This window comes from Passer montanus, unplaced genomic scaffold (genome assembly GCF_014805655.1).
Source record: "Passer montanus isolate IOZ18808 unplaced genomic scaffold, ASM1480565v1 scaffold2, whole genome shotgun sequence".
Taxonomy (NCBI): domain Eukaryota; kingdom Metazoa; phylum Chordata; class Aves; order Passeriformes; family Passeridae; genus Passer; species Passer montanus.
The window spans coordinates 7,188,448-7,210,189 of record NW_024366591.1 but is presented as its reverse complement, the minus strand read 5'-3'; the positions used below and the strand labels follow the sequence as shown (position 1 = coordinate 7,210,189).

General features: G+C 43.6%; 1 protein-coding gene across 1 annotated transcript in view; it reads right to left on the bottom strand.

Annotated features, from left to right (window-relative positions):
• Window positions 1-18,280, bottom strand: part of PGBD5 (piggyBac transposable element derived 5) — a 68,013-nt gene extending 49,733 nt beyond the window's left edge. The window contains exon 1 of the mRNA XM_039707539.1: window positions 17,596-18,280. Within this exon, the coding sequence (XP_039563473.1) occupies window positions 17,596-18,280 (685 nt within the window). The remainder of the gene's footprint in view (window positions 1-17,595) is intronic.
• Window positions 18,281-21,742: the final 3,462 nt, after the last annotated feature.

Genomic DNA, 21,742 nt, shown 5'->3' with positions numbered 1-21,742 from the left:
ACAGTTCAGTGAAGCGTTGGAGACAACCTTATAATGCACAAACATTAATTTCGGTACAGAATCTCTTAATGGTTCATCTCCATCTCACATGAGCTAAGGTAGCTACAGTACTGGTCCCTGCAATTGCTTCCCAGCAGCCACAGGATCTTCCAGGAGAAGACAGGGAGTAGTTGTTAGGGTAGGCACATAGTCCCCAGATTATTCAATGCTACTTCTCACAAACTGATGTGAGCACCTATTGCAGCACCCACTTGGGAGAGGGTGATCAGCAGGGTGATGCTGCAGCTCTGCTAGAAGAGCGCAAAGTCTGGAATCTGCCAAGGAGGCTGCATGGGGATAATATTCAGGCTTTTTCAAACCTGTTTCTTTTTTCTGGTTGGACCAGCCTCCCTAGGATTTTACTGTTCTCTTTAGGAAAGCATGCACTTGCATTTCTAGGCGAGTTTCATCAACTGCCCAGCAAGAAAATCTTCTCTGCTGTCATCATCCCAGATTAAGAGGCAAAGGTGCTCTCATCAGTCCATATTGCATCTGCACTTACACACCTACTTTTAAATTTGTAATTCCCTTGCTTTATATTCTCCATGTTCTCCTCCCCAACATCATCAAAAATCTTGGGACATTCTACATGTTCTCTGCATTAGGCTTAGAGACAGATGAAAATCTTAATATTTTCTTAGGACACCTAAGATGCAAAGTGGAGATCATGTATCTGAAAGCCTTGCTAGGCTCAGGACTTCTTTACACATGCAGAATATCACTGTGTGCTGTTTTCTTTTTGATCTTTTATTTCTGCCCCTGTTGTTAGACTGTCTTTTTCCATCCTTGTTCTGCCTGCCCTAAGAAGTGACCAGTTCTGCAGGTTGTCTGAACATCTCAACTCAAAATAGGCAAGCAATTAGAAAGTTCAATAAATTACTGCTATATACCACGTGCATCAATATCCCTGATCCTCTTACCACATATAGGATACGTGACGCACTCCAAGTGCTTAGGCTTCCCAATAACTCTTATAAACGCACAACTTGTCAGTTTTAAGAAGTCAGTGCACTTCTTCAACAATTAAGAGTGAAAAAAAGGCAGCCACCTGTGGAAAAGATGGGATTTATTACTTGCACTGCCTGTGTTAACTTCAGAGTGACACAAATGTGTTTACAAGCCACTGTACCCCTGGAAAGGTTTCCAGGGAGCTGCATCTACAGAGAGCAAAGCAGAAACACAACTCAGAGCTAAACAGCGCATATAGTCAAAGTGGGATCCTCAGTGGCACAGCACTGCAGACTCTCAGCAGCAGCAGCAGCAGCAGCAGCCGCCCCTCAGCAGCACAGCACCACTCCTGCAACCCCTGCCCAGGTACTGCTTGCAGCCTGCAGATCTGCTCGGCTCCCAGCAGCTCCCACTGCAGCCCAGCCGTGCTGCACAGCCGGCAGGCACAAGTGCAGCAGGACTCCAGCCACAGAACCAGGTCTGCAAAGGAAAGCATTGTGGACTTTCCCCCACAGCCTTTCGGGCAACATGCTTGGTCACTCTGGAGCCAAAGTCCACCTCTTCAAACACAGGCGGCTTAGTGCACTGTATTCTGAGATCACGCAGGGAAAAGACTGGAGGTCACTGGAGGACAGGTTACTAGTAGCCATCCAGGACACCAGATCACAGCTACACTTAGAGGTCAACTTGTCCAGGCTTCTTGGGGGTGCCAACATATCAACAAATAAAAGCTGAAAGATCTCATAAGAATTAATCACTGTAAGAACATACTTTCTCTTTTTGTAACCTAAACTATCTTGTATTTCTCATCTTGGACCTAGCAGCAAGAAAGATTTCATACAGCAGAGCTGTTCAAAGAACTTCATGGTGTGTCCACATTTAAGAAAAAAGGGAGCCATCGACTTCCTAAGCTTTCTGGACCTAACTGCTAAAGTTGATTTTATATTATAGACAGATTTGTTCCTTTACATGGCCCTTCCAGTTCCTCAGCCATTTGTTACTATGTTCACAAAGCTCTCATTTAAACAGCATTTCTTTCCATTGATTCTTTATGTTAACTGCCTCATAAAATAAAATTAAGGAAGAGATCTACTGTGAAACTCCATCAGCTTCTTCCATCACCTTTGATACAGCTCCTTTCCTTCTCACTGTGAATGGCCCTCAAGAATTTTTTACATACCTCCCTTAAGGTCCAGATTCTATAACCCCCATTGATGTTTTTAGTGGGGGGTAAAAAAAGCTTTCAGATAGTTATTAGCAAAACTGGGCCTAGAGTTTTTATAGCCTTGTGTGAGAAAACCTCAAGCCTACTAGGCAAGCTGGAATGTTATTTATTTGGGGAGGAGAGAGAAGACAGAGAAAGCAGGTGAACATACAGCTTTTCATCTGGGTCTGGTAGCATCCCTGGGAGAGGGATTCAAACCACTTGACAGAAATTCTCTTTCTGGGCCTGAACTGAAGCAGTTTGGCAGAGCTGGACACAAATGACCACAGTCCTGCTTGCCAAGATCCAGGCACCATCTGCTTGGTGGTCATACATGAACTTTTATCAAGATCCTTTCATAGGCCTTAGCACAGTTTTTCCAACATGGGGTGCTGCACAAGACAATCTATTGGGACAATCTACAGCAGGAAAAAAACATTTTTCTCTGTTGCTAACAACAAAAAAAAATAAAAATAAACAGTGTTAATTTCATCTTTATCTCATCCTTATTGTAAAATTAGGCGACCCCAACTCTGGGAATGATTGACATCTGACTCCAAGGCTTTGGAATGCTGAACACTCACTTTATAAAAACTATGCTATATTATACTATATTAAGGAGATATTCTATACTACATCATATTTACTTACTAATTTCTAACTGACTTCTAACTGAAAAACTCGTGACTCTCTGCCTGAGCGTCCCAACCCACACACATGGATCTAATTAGTCACTTCAAGTAAACAATCTCTAGAATACATTCTATATGGGCACAAACACCAGAGCAGCAAATGAGACAAGAATTGTTTTGATCTCTGTGCTTCTCCAGGAAAAAAACAGAGAGAATTATGTCTCTCTCTGTTCAGAGAGTGTAAATGTCACACATCCTGGTTAAAATTCTGGTTTTGTGTATGCTTTATAATGTACACAGTGTACTAGTACAGCAGTGCAGGTATATAATCTATAAATAAATAAATATAGGTTGGGGGTACCTGTTGAGAAAACTTCCACTAATAGGGCTGAATGATCAAGAACAACTGGGGAATACTGCCCTAGAACTTTCTAGTAACTGCACTCAGGACTAAAGCAGCCTAGCAGGTACAGTTCACCTTCTTTTTAGCAGAGAGCTGAATGTGTGCTCAAGTCCTATAAGCTTCAGCTGATCCACTTGTAGGTTTTACACCAGTATAAAAAGGAGTAATTTCCCTTTGTTCATAAAGAAAACTGTCTTCTTGTAAGAACAGGGGAGTGGTGGTATCAGTCAGAGGTCCTTCTGCATTGCTATAACACTTCTCACGTCACTAAAGAAATACATATCATTCAAGTCATATGTCACATTCACTAAGGTAGTACCACCTATGCATACACTGATATGCATCTCTGGATTCAAAGAATAATGCACTATATTTACATCCCTTGACATTCCCCTTTGAAATTTAATTTGTGTCACTTGCAAATCAAAAGGAAGAGCCTTGTGTTTTTCTCTAGCAGAAATAGGTTTCTAGAGCAGATACTCATTTTGCAGTCAGCCATGCAAATTATTAATCGTAAAAGCAAGACTAAGACTGTAATATGTGTTGTGGCAGGAAAAAAAAATTATTTTAATACAAAAATCCTTTGTAGTCTATCCTGCAGCCACTTTGTCCTCCCTCCTGGGCCTTATGATCACCACGGATTTTGCTCACTCTTTGTAAACCTTGGCAAGCAAACTGGAACTCATGTTCTTCAGGAAGCATGGACTTTCCCTTTTGATCAAAGGATTAAATGTTAGTTCCTACCACTCAGATCTGATACCAAACTTTCCACTGTTGTGACAATATGAAGCAAAGAGGTCATACTTTCAATAAACATCAAAAGAGATGTCTTTTAAGAATTTTTGAGGCTACAGGCTATAGTAACCTCTTGTAGGGTCTTTTCACTCCAGCCCAGCAGAAACCATTTGAGGCAGGTACTTAACTTTAAACTACAGTGATCAAATGATTCTTAGGCATCAGTGCAACACTACCCTGAAGTTCATGTTTTTGTAGTGAGATTAAACATACTTCTTCTAGCCTAGGATTGCTCCAAACAAATGATTTAACAGTATAAGTATTTTAATGTCAAGTGATGCAGTCCATAATAAACACAGAAATAACTGCAAAAGAATGAATATTGGCAAGTATAGTACAGAGTCCTTGAAGACACAGCAAAAGAGGTGCTTAAAACTCTGCTTAGAAAAAGCTTTTTTTTTACTTGGGTTTAAAAACTTGCTGACTTTCTCCTCCCTCTTCTAAATTACAGTCAAGGTAGTTAACAATGACTCTACAGCAGTAGTCAGAGAAAGCAAAACTTAAAATAAATCTTTGGGTCTCCTTTCTTTAGGAAACATTCAAGATCCACCAGTATGTAGAACACTGACTTCAGTTAGCCTCAATGAGGAAAAGAAAAGCAAAAGCTACACCAAAACTGCTTATAAAAACCATAACATATTGCTTTCTTTATAGAAAATATCACTGGATTTTGGTCACATCCTCCTGCCTCTAGATCCAGTGTCTGGCAAATAAGGAACTACAGGGTACATGTCACAAAGTGAGTGCAGAACCAGACACAGGAAACACAATCCCCACTCCTGTCAATATAGGTGATCCAGAAGGGAGAATATTCCTTAAATGCTTGTTATAAAGAATTGGGCCCATTACTCAGGGCATTAGCCTCTAAAACTGCACTGGTCTCTTCTGCTAGGCAGTAAGAGCACAGATGCATTCACAACTCAAACACAATAAAATGCTAACTCAAAACTCCATGCTGGGGCAGCTGGCACTCCTGAAGTGCAACCTTCATCCACAAAGAAGACTGAATAATCATGGGATAACCAAACCCATATGAACTATCAGATCTGAACTGAATAATCATGGGATGACCAAATCCATATGAACGATCAGATCTGAACAGCTTTTGTTGAGCTGTATCCTGCATTCCTGCCAGCTTTTTAATGCTACGTTAGATGCTGTGGTGGGTGTGACAGTTCACATATTGTATCTCCCACAAAAGCAGATCTGGAGCATCAGCTGTAGCAAGCTGGGTGAGCAATGTGGTCAAGAGCACCTGGCCATAATTTTGTTATGTTAGAAGTACCAGCTATTATCTTTATACAACACTCTGAGGCAAGAACAGGCAGAGTCTGGTTTCACATGACCTCACATCTCAACATCAACCTGCTTTTTCATCACAGGAGATGCTGTTGGAGCTTACAGGCTCTTCTTACTACAAATGTGCTGTCTAATAAGAATTGAACTCAAGTGAGCCATCTTTCAGCAAGGGCAATTGAAATGGCTGTCACCCCATCAGCTACCTTCCCGTAAGTTAGGTAACAACTCAATATCAGGAAGACCTTTACCTTCTCATTCTACAAGAATGGACATGGGGCAGAGCAAAATTGCACAAAGCCTGGCTTACTAAGAAGCAAAATCTGATGAACTCTTGCCCCTGACTACCTGCAATTTTAACAAGAATAGTGGAGACATGGTATCCAGCAGAGCACAGAGAATAAAAAAAAGAAGATAATAAGAACAAGATGTGAAAATGGGAAGTATTGGTAGAATCCATGTTAAGATATAAGAGAAATGTTCAATTTTTATGACAGAGAAGATTTTAGAAAGCAAAATACAATTAGAGAAACTAAACGCTGCAGCACAGAAGGGCAGGTTAGAAAGAGGTTATAGTATGGATTAAAAGGATTCAGTAGAAACTGAAAGCTTAAAAGCAAAGTTTTGAGCAGCTTTTGTTACACTTATTTCTTGTACCTTTTCTGATTAAAGTATTGTGCAAAAGGATTCTCCCTTTAGCTACCCATTTCAGCTTAAAAAAAAAGAATCCCATCACCCTTTTATCTTAGGAAGAAAGCTGACATTAGAGCAACTGGCAGTGCACTGCTCGATGTCAAGCTGCTCCAGGTCAGTACTCAGACCCCTTCTGAGTCAACCTTTCAGCAAAAAACCTGAAGAAAAGGCACGGTTTTTATTTTAACATCTCACTCACTCTCCTGCAATATATGTCCATAAAATGCTATCAAACATTTCTGCTTCATCATACGATATAAGTGGCTGCTTTTAGAAAAATAAAAACAAAAAAAACCCAAAACTAATGCTCACTTAGTTTCTTTTCATTGATTCAGGGAGAGATCACCAGCAGCCAAAAAAAAACAAAACAAAAACAAACAAACAAAAAAAAGAGTTAAAAACTAGTGTAATCTCAACAACAGTGTCAGATATTAACAGTGTCAAGTCCATTTCATATTTCTAGAACCATTTCATATTCAGTACCCACTTTGACAGTACCAACTCAAGAATATCCATAGCTGACTTTTACAGCCATCTGTCCCCAGAAAGCAGTTAGGTGCATGCACTACTATTTGCACTCAACATAGTTCAATGTATTTTGAATTTACCTGAGTCTAGTGGGATTACAGGTTTTGGTACTGCTGGCTGAACTCACATCCCTCTTAACCAGAAACAGCCATGCCTTGTACAAAAGGCATTATTTCATTTTTTTTTTACCAGGATATGGAATTAGAACCAATTTTATGCTCAGAACGCTATCGGAAAATACTGTGCTGATCATCCTACTGGATAGTACCTGAATTTATTGGCCAGAATAAATCTTAAAAACCCATATTGAAAGATTTTTCTCTAATTATCGGCTGAAATCAGGCACAATCTCTTATTCTGCAGAAAAATGACACACAACTGACTTTTAGAACAGTCCCTTTTGGGATAGCATAAAGCAGGTTATTAGTTATCTTTAGCAGAGATAGTAACATATGAGTACCTTTGAACAAGGAACTCTAAGACTTCACTGGGACACCTGTGCAATTTGTGAACAAAGAGTTGATCCTACTCTGGAAAAGGCAGAGAACTACTACTAGAAGTAGGGGTGTATTCTGGCAAGGAAATGTTGTGAAAAAATATACTTTCTTATTTTTAGCCTTGGGAGAAAAAATAAAGAAGAAAAAAGAGAAAAAGAAATAGCTAGAGGAAAAAAAAAAACACAAGAAAGCTAAACAGCAAAACTCTTTAAATATACTTGAGGTAAATATAAGGAAAAAAAGAGTATGTAAGTTCCAAAAAGTATTTGAAGGTGAAACAGTTTTGCAATGCTCACAAAGAAGTGAAGGAACAACCTTCTGATTCCAGTCCATGAACTGAAAAAATATTAAGTAGACATTCTATTGTTTGTTCTTGCCTGGACACCAGTTACATGATCATCACTTATTGCAGGTGTTTGCACCATGACTTAGCTGAGCCTCTTCCAGACCTGCACTTGTCTTCTTCCATGTATCTATCCTTATGGTCTACAGAGGGCTGTGTTGGGATTCAGCGGCAGGGAAGCTCTTTATACCTCAAGAAGTGTGATGAACAGAGGAAAGTACTAACCCAGGCACCACTGGACAATGTACTGCCTCCAGAGTGCAGCGTTGCTAATCTCACAAGTCTTTGGGCAGTGTCACATCAGACATGCTTAACCTAAGCAGATTAGTGCTTTGAACATAAAGGAGTCTCAGAGTAAGTAATTTGAGCAGAGATACAAGATTCATGGACACAGCAACTCATTACCATAGGGGTGAGTGTGGAAACAACACCCCAAGTAACCACCAAGTCTGCCTGGGCTACTTTCTGGGACAAAGGGAAGGAAGGAGTTTTGCCTTAACAGTCCAGGCAGCCTTCTGCAAGCACACAGCTCTTTCTCACAGGCTGCACAGCCTTCTCCCCACTCCAAAAGTTGACATGCAAGAGGCAAGTAGCAAGTCCTTCACATAACACTCCAACGTTTAACTTGCCACTAAGCAACTTGCTAGTTTATCTTCGCCAATCTAAAACAAATGAAAAGAGTGCTGGAAGGGACCTTAGGAAGTCCTTCAGTCCAAGGCCTCTATCCACATTCAGCACACATACTGGGTGTCAGTCTGCTACAACAGATATAACAGGTTAATGACACTTTTCTAAGGTTTTCAGGGATGCATTTGTCTTCTGCACCACTGCACTGTCTGAAAGTTTCTATCATGTCTGATTCAATTATCCATCAATTTATACCCATTATTCCTCATATTCAGTTTTCAGAGCAGGTAAGGCAGATAATTCCCTTTCCTATAATAGCTCTTTTACTTACCCATATGGCCCTTTGGCTTAAAACCAGAACACTAAAAGGCAGCCAAGTTAGTAGATTTTCTGCTTCTGTCCTTTCTCTTCATATTTAACTACATGCTTCTCACCTGGGTTGGCAACCCCAATTCTCCCTCTTAAGTGGCAAAACAGCCTCATTTCAAGTCTTGTATATTCCATTTGGATGTTTGCCTTTTCACAACAGCATGACACTGAGTCACATTTGTCTGGTGTTCAGTTTCAACCACCAGTTCCTTTTCCACCTAGACAGTTCTTCCCCTCCATTTTCCACTTCTGCTGTCAGCACTGCCTTCACACTGAGCATTCCCCTTTTGCACCATGCCATTGTGTTTCCTGCACCAGAGCATTTCAGACTATCAACAATCCTGGAAATTCTCTGCTTGCTCTTCAGTGTACATGCAATTACTCCCTGCTTCATGTTATCTAAAGGTTTAATAAACAATCTCAATAAGTCCAGCTCCATTCAGGAATGTACTTTCAGGTTCTTATTAAAAATAAAAAATTAAATTAAGTGCAATTAAATAAAAATAAAAGCAAAAATGTCCCAACAGAATATTTAAGCTATTGACAGATCTTTATGCCACTCATTTTTGGAGATGCTAAGCCACATGTATCCAATTCAAATACAGACAAACAGGCATTTTCAGTAATAACAATTTTAGTGAAAATACCTGATGGGGATTAGATGGTATTTATCCAATCAGATATTTCTTCATCTGCCTGCTTCGCCCCACTATATATTTTAATATCTGTTTGTTAAGATTTGTTACAACAGATGTAATGTAATGCAAAGCACAATATGAAACTCAGAGCCAGTACTGCAGAGATGGTTCCCACCCCATTAATTTGCCTCCAGTTCACTACAGAAAACAAAGCAGTAAAGTCTCGTGGAACACAGTGACCACAGGGGGCCCCCACAAGGATCAGCTGATTCCTAGCTTTCCACAACTGCTCCACACATCAAACCCCCCACAGGTTTGTTTCATACACAAGACATATACACTGAAGGTAATCTGAACCAAAAGAACTTGCAGGGCACCTGTGAAACCAAGGTAATGACAAGACAGCACTATCTCCCAGTCACTCTGTGACTCCCAGTGCCACTCCACTGTGGCAGCAGCCAGGCTCTCCATGGCTGACTACCAACAGCCTGTAGGGACAGGGTACAGAGAATCCACAGCCAACGGAAAGTGAGCTGGAAGAATGGTTCAACTGAGCACTGACAAATTCCTTCTGAATGTTTTTTTTTTGGTGGAAGAGCCATTACAGAAAGTCATGGCTTTTGCCAAGGAGCTTGTTTCAAGGAGCTGCTGCCAGTGCCCCAGTGCCACCACCACACCTGACTGGCCTTGCCTGGCCCAGTGCTCCATGAGAGCTCCCCAGGGCCATCAGCCCCCACCCCAGCTGGGCCAGGCTCCAGCTTGGCTCACATCCCGAGCCAGCCCCACCCATCACCACAGTGCCCGGGGCTGCCTCGGTGCCCTTGGCTGCAACAGCCCTGGCTGTGACAGTCTCAGGGGCACAGTCGCAGGGGGCTGCTGTAGAGGTTGGACAATCTCTTAGACCGTCTCTGATGTCAGTTTAAGTGTGAGTCATTACCCTGTAGTACAGAAGCAGATGAAGAAAGGCCTTTTTTGAGAGGTCATTCTTTATTCATCAACTACAACCTCATCAAGTGGAAAGACCAAGATGTCATCTACCCTAAAATCCATTGCTCTTTTCCCAAGGGGGAAGGTTTCTGACACACTTGAAGACATACCCTTAAAATAAAAAAATGAAGCTACTTGCAACAATGTTAGCACCATGAAAATAGCTACAGATCACTCAAATGCACACATATTCCACTCCAAATCTTAGAGCTTAATTTCTTTTAATCTCAGATTCAGTGACAAGAGGGAACTAATGCAGATCTCAAAGTATAAACCTTCAAACATTGTATTTTTCTTCATCTCAAAACAACCACTAACTATATAAAAGGACAAGTTTATGAGTAAGGAATAACTACAGTGGTCAAGTAATGAGAAAGACTTTAATTTAAGGAGGTCTTTTCATCTAGTGATCCTTTTCAAAAATACAGTCCAGAAGGTTAGAACCCCTTTGAAAGGCTAAATAAGAATTTATATCCACATACGTATTTATATCCATAATGCAACATATCCAGAAAGACAGATGTAAGAACATGCCACATTTTTCAAGATCATTTTGGGAATCCCTTGCCCCAAACCAAAGCTGGTTCATTTTCAGTTGGCTGCTGCAGCACAAAGATTATGAGCCACCACCCTGCTCTCTGGGGAGGGAACTGCCAACCTGTAAGTGCTCAAAACACCTATGAATATGGCACATGAGAATGTAATTTAGTTGTGAACATTGTGGTGGTGCTGGATTGACAGCTGGACTTGATGATCTTAAAGGTCTTTTCCAACCTTAATGATTCTGTGAATCCAAATGTGTAAGTTTCAACACATGTAGCCTCTTCCAAGTAGTTTTCCTGGGCATGAACTGACAAGATTACCGTTGTCCAAGCCCTCTGTCAATAGAGTGCATCCAGCAGCAGACAGCACCATGACATCAGTGGGAAGAATCACACACCCACAACTACATGCTGACCCCTGGCACTGCACACCTACAGGTGCTCCCTACTCAGATGTTAGCCACCATCTACCTTTCCAAAAAATGCAGAGATGACTACATGCACTGGATAGGCAGACTTTCCACAACAGTGAATTTTGTAAGTAACTTTAAAGAAAAGAAAAAAATTATCATTTTTTGCTTGAATTTAATCTTTCATATACACCCACCTCCCTGCCATATGTAATCAGAAATGAATCACAGTTATAACAGCAGCAGCTTTAAATCTTTTTCTGCTTTTTCTTCACTAGAAATAACACCTTCATTTGTGCCCACTGATGGGCTTGCAGCCTCTTTTATGTCAGTCCAACAGTCTTCCTGTCCAACACACAGTTAATTGCCCTTCTCCATACAGACACATACACAGTATTCTTCCTCTGTGTATCCCTCTCCAACATGATTTTGGCATCCTTACAGTGTGCCTCATTGACTACACTTCAACTTGCCCAGTTTTCAGGTGCATAGTTACAGCTTTGTATTGCTTGCTGAATAGAAGTTGCTTGGTTTTGTTCTTTATCCTTAACACCATGTATGGTTTGTCAATAGAGGTCATGCAAATCCTTCATGTTATCCAAGAAAGCAGAATCAAAAGCATGTTTTTTTCTAATGTTACATGAACACCAGTTGTCTTCACAGAAAATAGTCCAAGAGTAATTTATACAGACACAAAATCAGCTGTGGAGCTTTCCAAGCCTATTCTCCTGTAGTCTGTCAGTCACGGAACTCTGCCTTAATTTTTAAATTACCTTTTCAGGTAGGAGTTCATCCATTTTCACACAGAGTTAACATCCTGTTCTTTAAAGAATATGAAGAGGGAGCTTGGATAAGCTCCTAGAAATAATGTCTTGCTATAAGGAACTGAGATGTCAAATGATAGTATCTTCAAGCATTTGTCTTAGCCATGCATTCCTTTTGAGTTCATCTGTTGTGTTTTCTAATACCATGCCCAATTTTTGGCAGTACTTGAAATAATGAGGTATTTCAGTGATTATTACCTCTAGTCAGGATGTGTAACTGTATCCATGATTACCTACCCTTTTAGAAATACCTTGTATTTCCAAATTGCTAAATCCATCTACTCCAAAATTTTTGAAGCTTTAGCACAGGAGGGAAGCAAAACTCTTATAGCACTAACATGCAAGAGACACTTCCTGTTTCTTTTAAATCTAGGCCATCCAGGACAACTTCCTGTGACCTAGCAGTCAATGCAGAGTTTTTGAGTCAACTCCACCATTAGCATCCTCATTAGACTGAGCAGAGAGGCTGATTTCCTCTCTAGGCTTAAAGGTACAGATATGGAAACTGTTTGCTGCCCTGTTTCTGAGATGTGGACTAAAGGACATTAGTAGCTGTAGGAACTGATCTACTTTAAATGACCCCATCAATACCTACAAGGAGAAAACACTCATTTTATGCACGAACAGATCTAGGAGCAAATATGTTTTTTCTCTGTAAAAGGCTAGGCAAATATTTATGGAGAAGACACTAATCTGCAGTACTTACAGACTTTCCTGTCTCAAGTACTGACTAAAACAGATTGTCTTTATAAAAGCAGAGGAAAAAACAGTGTTGGCTCTTTTTTCCTGTAAAAAGTCTATCTAAATACCAGGTTATTCCCCAAATGCATGTTTAAGGCAGAGGTATGAACAAAAGAGGCATGGGAACATGGCAAGATAGCTAAGCTGCACTAAATTTTTTAATCAATAAGGCTGTCATATGCACTTTGCTCTCTCCAGTGACGATGGAAGCAGGAAAATCTGCTCTAAAGCCATTAAAACACGTGTCCTGAAAAGAACATTTAGATTTTGTAAGACGTATGAGATATGAAGCCTTTGCACAATTCACTTATTTAGCAAAACTTCAAGACTTTAAGTCATCCTGTAAAGGCTTTGCAAAGTAGCAATGTACATCTTCAAGATGTATTTATCTTATCTCCCTGAAAGTGTTGTGATACATCATTATAAGTAACTTCTGCGTAGAATGCAAGAACAGATTATATAAATATGCATTCTTTCCCAATATTTTCCATGGTTATGCAAGTCAAAAGCCAAGTTCTCTGATAACATAAATAAGAACAAAGCATATCAACATCACTTTATCTACTTAAGAGTCAGAGAATTTGGGCCAGATATTTCTGAAGCAGAATCTGACATAAGTGACTAAGTAGCTTTCATACTTTTCTTACTATAGAACTTTTAAATATCAACACCAATCTAATAAAATGAAGCCTTCAGATTCCACTCAGGATTTGAACTAAGAGCTCCTGCACTGTTAGGTGGTACCATGTATATAGCCCTCTTTTATGGCCCAGCCTGACCCAAGAGCTCTTCATCCAGGCTCCTTGATGCTGGAATGCTGCCTTCCCATCTGACTGTCCATGCTCTTGGGAAACAGAAAATACTAGAAACTACTTCAAATACTTGCTTAAACTTCTTCAGTGTGGCAAGATAGCTGAACATGATCTTAGCAGCTTCTTCCTGAGAGCATTCTGTTCGACAGCAGCATGTTCTTCAAAGATGGCAACTTATGGCACACTGTTTCAGAGAAACACTCTGGAAGGTCATAAAAGCTATTTTCACTGTCTAAATACAACTTGAAGAGGATCTGCTATGCTCTTTTGGCAAGGAACATTCTTAATATTTTGTCCTTAGGTCTAGGCCTAAGAACAGGGTTTGGAGGGCATAGAAAATTAAGGAAATAGTAGCACTAATTGCCTCTATCTTTGAGGACTTCAACATTAACTTCCACTTAGATTACCCTGCTATTGCTGCCACCCTAAAACATAACTCTAACATAGCATCCTAACAGTAAGAAGTGCTCTTACATGTGAGGTCTAATTTTCTGGTTTCTGAACTACATGGATAAAGGACGCATTGGATCCTAGGAAGAAAGCTACCCCAAATCAGGAACATCCAGCTGCAGCAATACCAGGGATATTCACACATCCAAAGACCTCCAAAAAACCAAGAGCAGAAACAACAGTGCCTCTGTGTATTACACAACAGTTCCTGGCAAGATTACTGAGCTAACAAGGGAAAGCACAACTCAGAGCCACCCCACTCCTAAAGAAAGGAAGAGCACGCCAATTAAGTCTGCGGCAGAAGCGACCAGAAATGAAGGGCTTAGGTTGAGTTACTGACACATACTGGCTTGTAATAGTAGTTGCTTGCTCTCTCTCTCTCTCCTTGTCAATTATGCTTTCCCTATCCTGGCAGCAATTTGTTCTCTTATTCTTTCTGCACTCTATGACTAGGTCAAAAAGCTTGGATCCAGCATTTGATCATGGATGACATCTTTTTAAACACACATGTTGAATTACCCATGGACCTGCTGTAGCCAGATGCTCTTTGTGAAGGAAAAGTATTTCAGCAACTGCCCCAAGACCTCCTATTCATTACTCACATCCCAGTGCCTCAGGACTTCTGTTACTCCCTTGATATTTGTGACAGACACTTGTTTCCTCAACTGGATTTTATTAGAACTATTCAGTGCTACAGGTTACCAGTTTAAAAAATCAGGGTATCAAATCATATGGTTGGGAATTTTCTCACCCACCAAAAGAGTGATTTGCAATATAGTTTAACAGGAAATAACACAAAGTGGCAGCAAGCCATCTGTTCTAACCGCTATGTTCAAGTTAACAGCTATTATGGATTTCAACAAAAGGAAGTCACCTAAAGCTATTAACATTGCAGGGTTATTTTTTTTTCCCAGGGAATCTAAGCACCCACTATTTTTATTAAATGGAACACGAACAACAGGAAGTGGAGATCTCTGAAGAAGAGGCAGAAAACAAAAAATCTGGGACAAAAACAGCACTGTGTTGCATAGCTATGCCAGTCACTTATCTCCTGGCACAGAAGTCAAGCTAGACCTTTCCCAGTTTGTCAGAACTTCCACACAAGCAAGGCAGCATCACCACACACATATGCAGTGACGACTGCAGACTGAGGACATACTCAACCATCTAATACACTGCCAACAGCTTCCAGCACATCTGGGTCTTGAGTGTATTTCTGGGATGAAGTATCAGTTAGTCCATCTCTGCTTAAGATTAATTCTAGCGATGGATACAATGCTTTTTAAAGACATAAGTTTAATATTGAGGCTGGGAAGGCAAAGGCAGTAGTAAGCAATCTATTCAAAAGAAAAAAGGGAAGCGATAGTATTTTCTACTTGTAGTTAAAAAGACCACAAGCTTTATAAGTGGCTCTATTTTTTTCTCTTGGGAGCTTTAGCTCACTCAGTAACTTACTCAAACTTTTTCCTCCTTCACACACTCCCCTTCATGAAGGGGAAGTCTCCCAAACCAAAAAGCTTGACACCAGGTTTGACCCTAGTCTCATTCAATAATTTATCTCCAGCATCAATGTGGCTGAAGTCTCATGAGACATTTGTCTCTTGGCATCAGATGATGTCAAGTACTCTTCCCCAAACAAACCTTGAGATTTTGACCAAAAGGCCATGCTTTAAAGTTTTGGTGCTAATCAAAGGTAACTTTTATTTGGGTCTCAGGCAAACCTATTGTTTTTAATGGCAGAGCCTAAAAAGAAAGGATCTTACATCCACCACATTTGAACTGAGAATACAGTTTTCTTGGTGCTATCTAACCCTGTATTTCTTGCTTGTATTCCAGAAGTGGCTGAAAGACATGCTGTCACTGCAAGGCACCTCAGTGGAGACCTTTTCCTCAACAAATATAGAGACAAACTTTTGTGTCAGAATGAAGCAACAATGGTGCCAGCACAACTATGTTTAGCATGACTCTGATGATGATATCTGCATGGCCTAAAGCCAGTCAATGTACAAACTAGATTCATAAGAGTCCAGTTATATACAATGCAGTTGTTTCCACAGCCTGGAATCTGAGTAGTCAAAAAGAAAAATATCACAGATGGTACATGTTTCCCACATATCAAGTCACAACACCACCTGAGCTTCTCCCAAACCAAATCACCATTCCATGAAGAGCACGCAGCATCTATCATCATAATCAACACACCTTAAGAGCAGAAATAACCTCTTCTGCATCTATTAGTGGAGGAAATATTCACAGCAATATCCATACACCTTCCTCAAGAGACATCTGCATTGTTCTTGTCAACCATAAATCTAACTCCTTTATTTCAAAGGAATTCCTGAATTAACAGGTCATCAACTCAAATCCTTTCCAAACCAGTATTAAAGCACTAATCCCAATTCTGTCAGTGTTAAAAAGGACATTACTATAAAGCAATAATACGAAGTAATAAGCCAACAAAGGCAGGTAAACTAAATGATAATCAATGTTGAAATATTATCACATCATGAAGCTTATAGTCCAGAACATCATCTTAGATATGCTTATGAATAAGAACCTTCAATATAACTCTGGAGTTCTTTACAGAGGTACATAACAAGGATTTTTAAACACTTTACAAGGTTCAGCTATTTATAGTGGCAAACATAGCTCCTATTTGCACATCTGTCAGAAGCACAGCTGAACTTTCTCTGGGCTCCAGTGCTAGTTCCACCTTCCTCCCGAACCATCCAAAGCTGCTTCTTCAGATAGATTCCTGCCTACCCCCCACTGCACAAATTTCAGCACACTACCCTGAGTGCAGCAGCAGTCTTTGGCATTTACTTTTAACAGCCAAATGAAGGAATTAAATACTACCAAAAAAAAAAGAAAAGCAACCTTAGGACAGGAAAACTGTCAAGTCAATTGACAGCAATCATCCTATCCTATTCTGAGATGCACATGTTGAATTTAACATCCCAGCTTTTCATAACCATTAACCTGCTCTTGCAATGCCTTGCTGCTCTGCTACACGGTCAACTTGGCTGTCGAGGCCTGCAGATCTATTATATGTTATAATGGCTCCTTCGGCAAGCCAGCGGTGTAACTTGCCACCCAAGCCACTCCACGAAGATCCCCGTGCTATGCACTGCTGCTGTAGGTCGCGCTGTGTCATTTCACCACTCTCTTCGTGAGCGATTTGGCCAGATTCCCTCCGGCCAAAAGCCACGCAAGCAGGGTTAAATTTAGGGACGGCTGCATAGAAAACCCTGCAGCCAGGGGGAATCCCAGTCCCAATCCCAGAGCACCAGTGCACAGCGCAGGGCAGGTGACCCGCAGCGCCCTGACCAGCGGCTTTCCCCACCTGTGATGGGGACGAGAAGCCAGCCATACACCACACCGGAGCGGAGCCACGGCGGGGCCCGGACACCCACCCTGCCCGGGGCAGCGCCTGTCCTCATTCCGCGGGGAACCCTGGGCTGCCGGCGCTCGGGGCAGCGCCACAGCCCGCCGGGGTGGGGATGCCTGTGACTAAGCACACGCGGCCCGCCCGCTCACCGCCTCGGCCGGGCTCTCCGCACCGGCGCGCCCAGCCATGGGCACCAGCGGCCGGACAGCGGGACCGCTCCCGGGAAGGGGCCGGGCAGGAGGCACCTGCCGTGCTCCCCCCGCGAGGCCCGGCGCCGGGCAGCAGCCCAAGCGGCGGCCGGGCCCGTGTTTCACGGGTTTCTCCCCCGTGCCCCGAGCATGGGGGCCGCGCTCCGCGCACCCCCCGCTAGCATCCCCACGGCCGCCCGGGCCCGTCGCCCCCGGCCCCGGCAGCCCGCTCTCCTCGTACCGCTGCCATCCTTGAAATGAGGGGGTGGGACGTCTCGCAGCGACCGGGTCCATCCCCCCTTCTCCGCTTCTTCCTCCTCTTCCTCCATAGGGCCGGGGCCGCCCGGGACGGCGCTGCCGCCGCAGACCGGCCGCTGCCGCCGCCGCTCGGCCGGGGTGGCCGCCGCCCGGGGAGCGCGGCGCCGGGCCGCCCTGCTTCGCGGGCTCGACACCGCCAGGCGCCCCTGGTCTTCCTCGTCGTCGTCCTCGTCCTGGGAAGAGGCGGCGGAGCGGGAGTCGGCCGAGGTGCTGTAGAAGGGGTTCCCGCTGCTGTCCTGGCCCGACTCCCCGAAGACGTCGTCGGATATCTGCAAGCTCTCGTAGCGGGATCGGGCCGCCTCCAGCAGCGACAGCGCCTTCCTGCGCGCCGGCCCGCCGCCGCCCTCCGCCATCATCTCGGCCGCCGCCAGCAGCCGCCCGCGCTCCCCTTGGCCCGGCTCGGCCGGGTCCTGCGGCCGCAGGCAGCAGCCCAGCAGCAGGAGCGGCTCGGGCACGGCGGCGGGCAGGCAGCGAGTAGGGGAAGCCCCACCGCCGCCGCCGCCACCGGGGCTGAGCCCTGCCTCCCGCTCCCGCCCGCACCACCCGCCCCTGTGTGTGTGCAGGGACATGGGGGGAAGGAGCCAGCTCAACATCTCCAAGTACCACATCCAGCCAATTGCCGCGGCACTCCGCGCTCGGGAGGTGGGGTTATATGGGCGCCGCGGGCCGGCGCGGGCCGCCCACCGCCCGCCCCTCGCCCGCCTCCGCTCCGCCCATTTAAAAGCACAGCGCCGCTGCCGCGGGGCCGCCGCTGCGCCCCGGCGCCGGGAGGGGGGGGTCCCTAAGCCCAGCGCCGCTCCAGCTCCCCGGCCTGGCCCCGGGCCTCGCCCTCGGTCCCGGCCTCTGGTCCCGGCCCCCGGTCCCGGCCCCCGGTCCTGGCCGGAGCTGTTCGCCGCCGCGGTGCTGAAGCGGTGCGGGACAGAGGCAGGAGCGCTGGCCTCGGTGCCTGCGGGTCCCTCAGCAGAGCCCGCCGTGCGGGGAGGGACTGAAGGGCTCCCGCGGGCTGCGGGGACAAAGGCGCCGAGGTGTTAACCCGCTGGGTCCGAGCCCCGACAGCGTGGCCGGGGCCACACAGCCCGTCATGCAGGACAGCGTGAGCGGTGGGGCCGTGGTGTCGCTGCCCCAAAGTAGGACGCAGCTCCAGCGCCGGAGCAGCCCGTGAAGAAAAGTGGGGAACGTGCTGGAGCACAGGGCTGTGGGACACCTGGCAGGCCCTACCACCCGGCCGGGGCTCCATGGAGACTTTGACGGGCCTTAGGGGACACACACATGCTCCTGCCTGACCAGCTCTCTGCAGGTGTGGGGCTCAGCGCCTCCAGTGCGTGCTTCAGATTCTCGAGTGAGTACAGAGTGAAGTGACCATTCTTCCAAATCGCCAGTGATTTAAAAGCAATATCATGGCACAAGAAAAACGAGAGAAGGGAAAACACCCGTGTCCTGACTGGGTTAGTTAAACATGATTCAGAAGTATCCCTGGAGTCATCTAAGGATTTCATACAGCAGCTGATGCCCCTGGTTGTGCAGCAGTCAGAATGGTCTCTCTGATGTTACAGGAATGTTTGAAATCTCTGATCAAGGTTTATTATTTGCTATTGGGCATCCCACTGTGCTGGTTACTGTACAAACACTTATTAGGTCGACAGTCCTTCCCTCCCTTGTCAACAGCAATAGCAGCTATTGAGCCTACCCTTTCACAGCACTGCTTCCAAAATAAACAGTAATCGGATTCAGGGGGTGGGGGGTGGTGCAGCTTATTTGCAATTTTTGATGCAAACTTTCAGTGCAGGTTGGTCCGAAGATCTGCTAGTGCTACAGATTTAACAAATTTTATAACACTGAATGTTTCTGTCTTTTAAAATGGAAGATTAATGACCTTCTGATGATTCTCAAGGACTCTAGCACAACATGGAAAATTATAAAAGCTGGACTGTGTACATACTTAAAAGACCAACCTTATGTTCTTCTCAGATATTTTTTAATTGCAATGGCTTCATTAAAACTTTAAAGTTCTATATAATGTATACAGGCAAATCCAGAGAAAAGAATCCATCTTCTGCCTACTTAAGTAAACAGTGTATTTTGAGGGATGAGATTTAAGTTTCATTTCTACTTTCAAAATGTCAAAACTGTCTTGCTGATTATTTAAAAAAATCTGTATGTTTATATACAACCTTTGTTTTAATTGCAAGCTCAGCCAACTTAGCCTGTGAGTTGAACATTGCACTGTCTTGATTTCATCTCACTGGTCACCAGAAATCATAGCTCTGTAGGCCAAGCTATCCTTTCAATTGATCCATGTCACCCTGTGTCTTCAGAATACTGTGATGGGAAGGCTCGAGTGGATATCATAAGAACCTTTCTTGCTGATAGTGAGGAGTGACCATCTTGAACCTCATGAATCCTCTTTGCTAGGTTGCAATGTAGAAAGCCACAGACTCTTCTTCACAAATGTTGTCTGTTTTATAGTTGTTCACATGAAACAAAAAAATAGGGATGGCCTTTGTTGACCTTCTCACACAATGGTTTTTAAGACTGAAAAAAAGCCACTTTAAATATGTTGACATGTTCTTTGTAGTAGGAACATTGAAACAAACTTTTTATTTTTACAAGAATGGAGGTGTCCATCCAGGTGATGTAGAATTCACCTCAGCATCCAGGTTCTATGGAAGTGTCCATGGATGGACACCATCCATGTCTCAAATGTCAAATGTCTTCAAATTTGCTGATTCTTTTCTGTGAAACACAACAGCTGGAAGGACTACTCCAAAGCCCAGGACAGAATGAGAAAGCTTTTCAGAATGTGCTTCCAGTGAAATAATGGATGGGAACTGTCCAGAGACCAAAGAAGCCTATGTAACCCTCTCTAGCTGCTGGTTGCAGCAGTGTCTCCCAACTCACGAGTGCTTTGCGCCAAAAACAGGCTCCCATCCCAGCTGGCTGATGCACACTGCCAGAACCTTCCCACCTCATGGTCAAAACTTCAATTTTCTTTTTTTTTGAGAGAGTGATACACACAAGAGCTCTGGGAAGAGACCACTGCATTGATGGAGAGAGGTGGGACTAACCCTTTTATCTACCAATCCAACATGATGTTTTAATGATGGAGTCTGCTCCCATGCACCCACATGCAGGTTTTGTTGATGGAAATTTGCCCTCTTTCAGCATAGTCTATATAATGACAAGTCCTTCTTCTTCCTGTCCCACAAGCAGGGAAACTGCTTTAGTCTCTTGTGTATGCATGGGAAGATTTCTTTTCTCAGTCAGGACTACAGAGGTTCCCACACAGGGCTGCATGCCTAAGGTTTTGGCTTGCCTTATGGTCTAAGACTTAGCTTTTCATATGTACCCCTCTGACCATCCACAGAAGCTGCTGATTGGATTACTGTAACCCAAAATGAGTATTCTGGATTTTGAAAATTGCCATGCATGACATTTTGATGCCAAATGATTGCAGAGGCACAGAGAGATGATGGATGGTTCTAAAAATGGTTACATAAGTTCACTGGGTTTTTATGAACAGTCAAGAAAACCATCACTAGGGGTGGTTTGCAGTTGAAAGATCTAATTATATAAACCTAATGGAACGTTATAAACATAGCTGTGTTTTCTCCTTAATCGCTTAAACTTGTGTTTAGCTGCTAGAAAACACTACTGGAGTAAATGGACTTTTGTAGCCATGGCAACCTGTGGTTCCACTTTTAATTTGTCTACAGAGAAAATGTTTGGTGTTATTTTCCTTGAAGTTTTCTGGTTTTATTGCAACAGCAAAGATGCCTTCTGCACACTCCTTCTGACCCTGACAATCTTCATGGTTAAGACTGTGATAGTGGGAAATTGTGTGTCTCAAGTCTCAGTAACTTATTTTTCACAGTTAACTCTTTGAGGAAGGGTTTTGTGCCATCTTCCACCATATTTATGCTGTCAAACCTTGGCCTAGATCCAACAGAATATTGACATTTCTGTCTCCTACCTAAGCTTCCTCACTTCCTATTGATTTCACAGAGTTTGTAGACCCAAGCCATGGTGTATGCCTGATCCCTTCATAACGCAAATACACCAAGATGGAATAA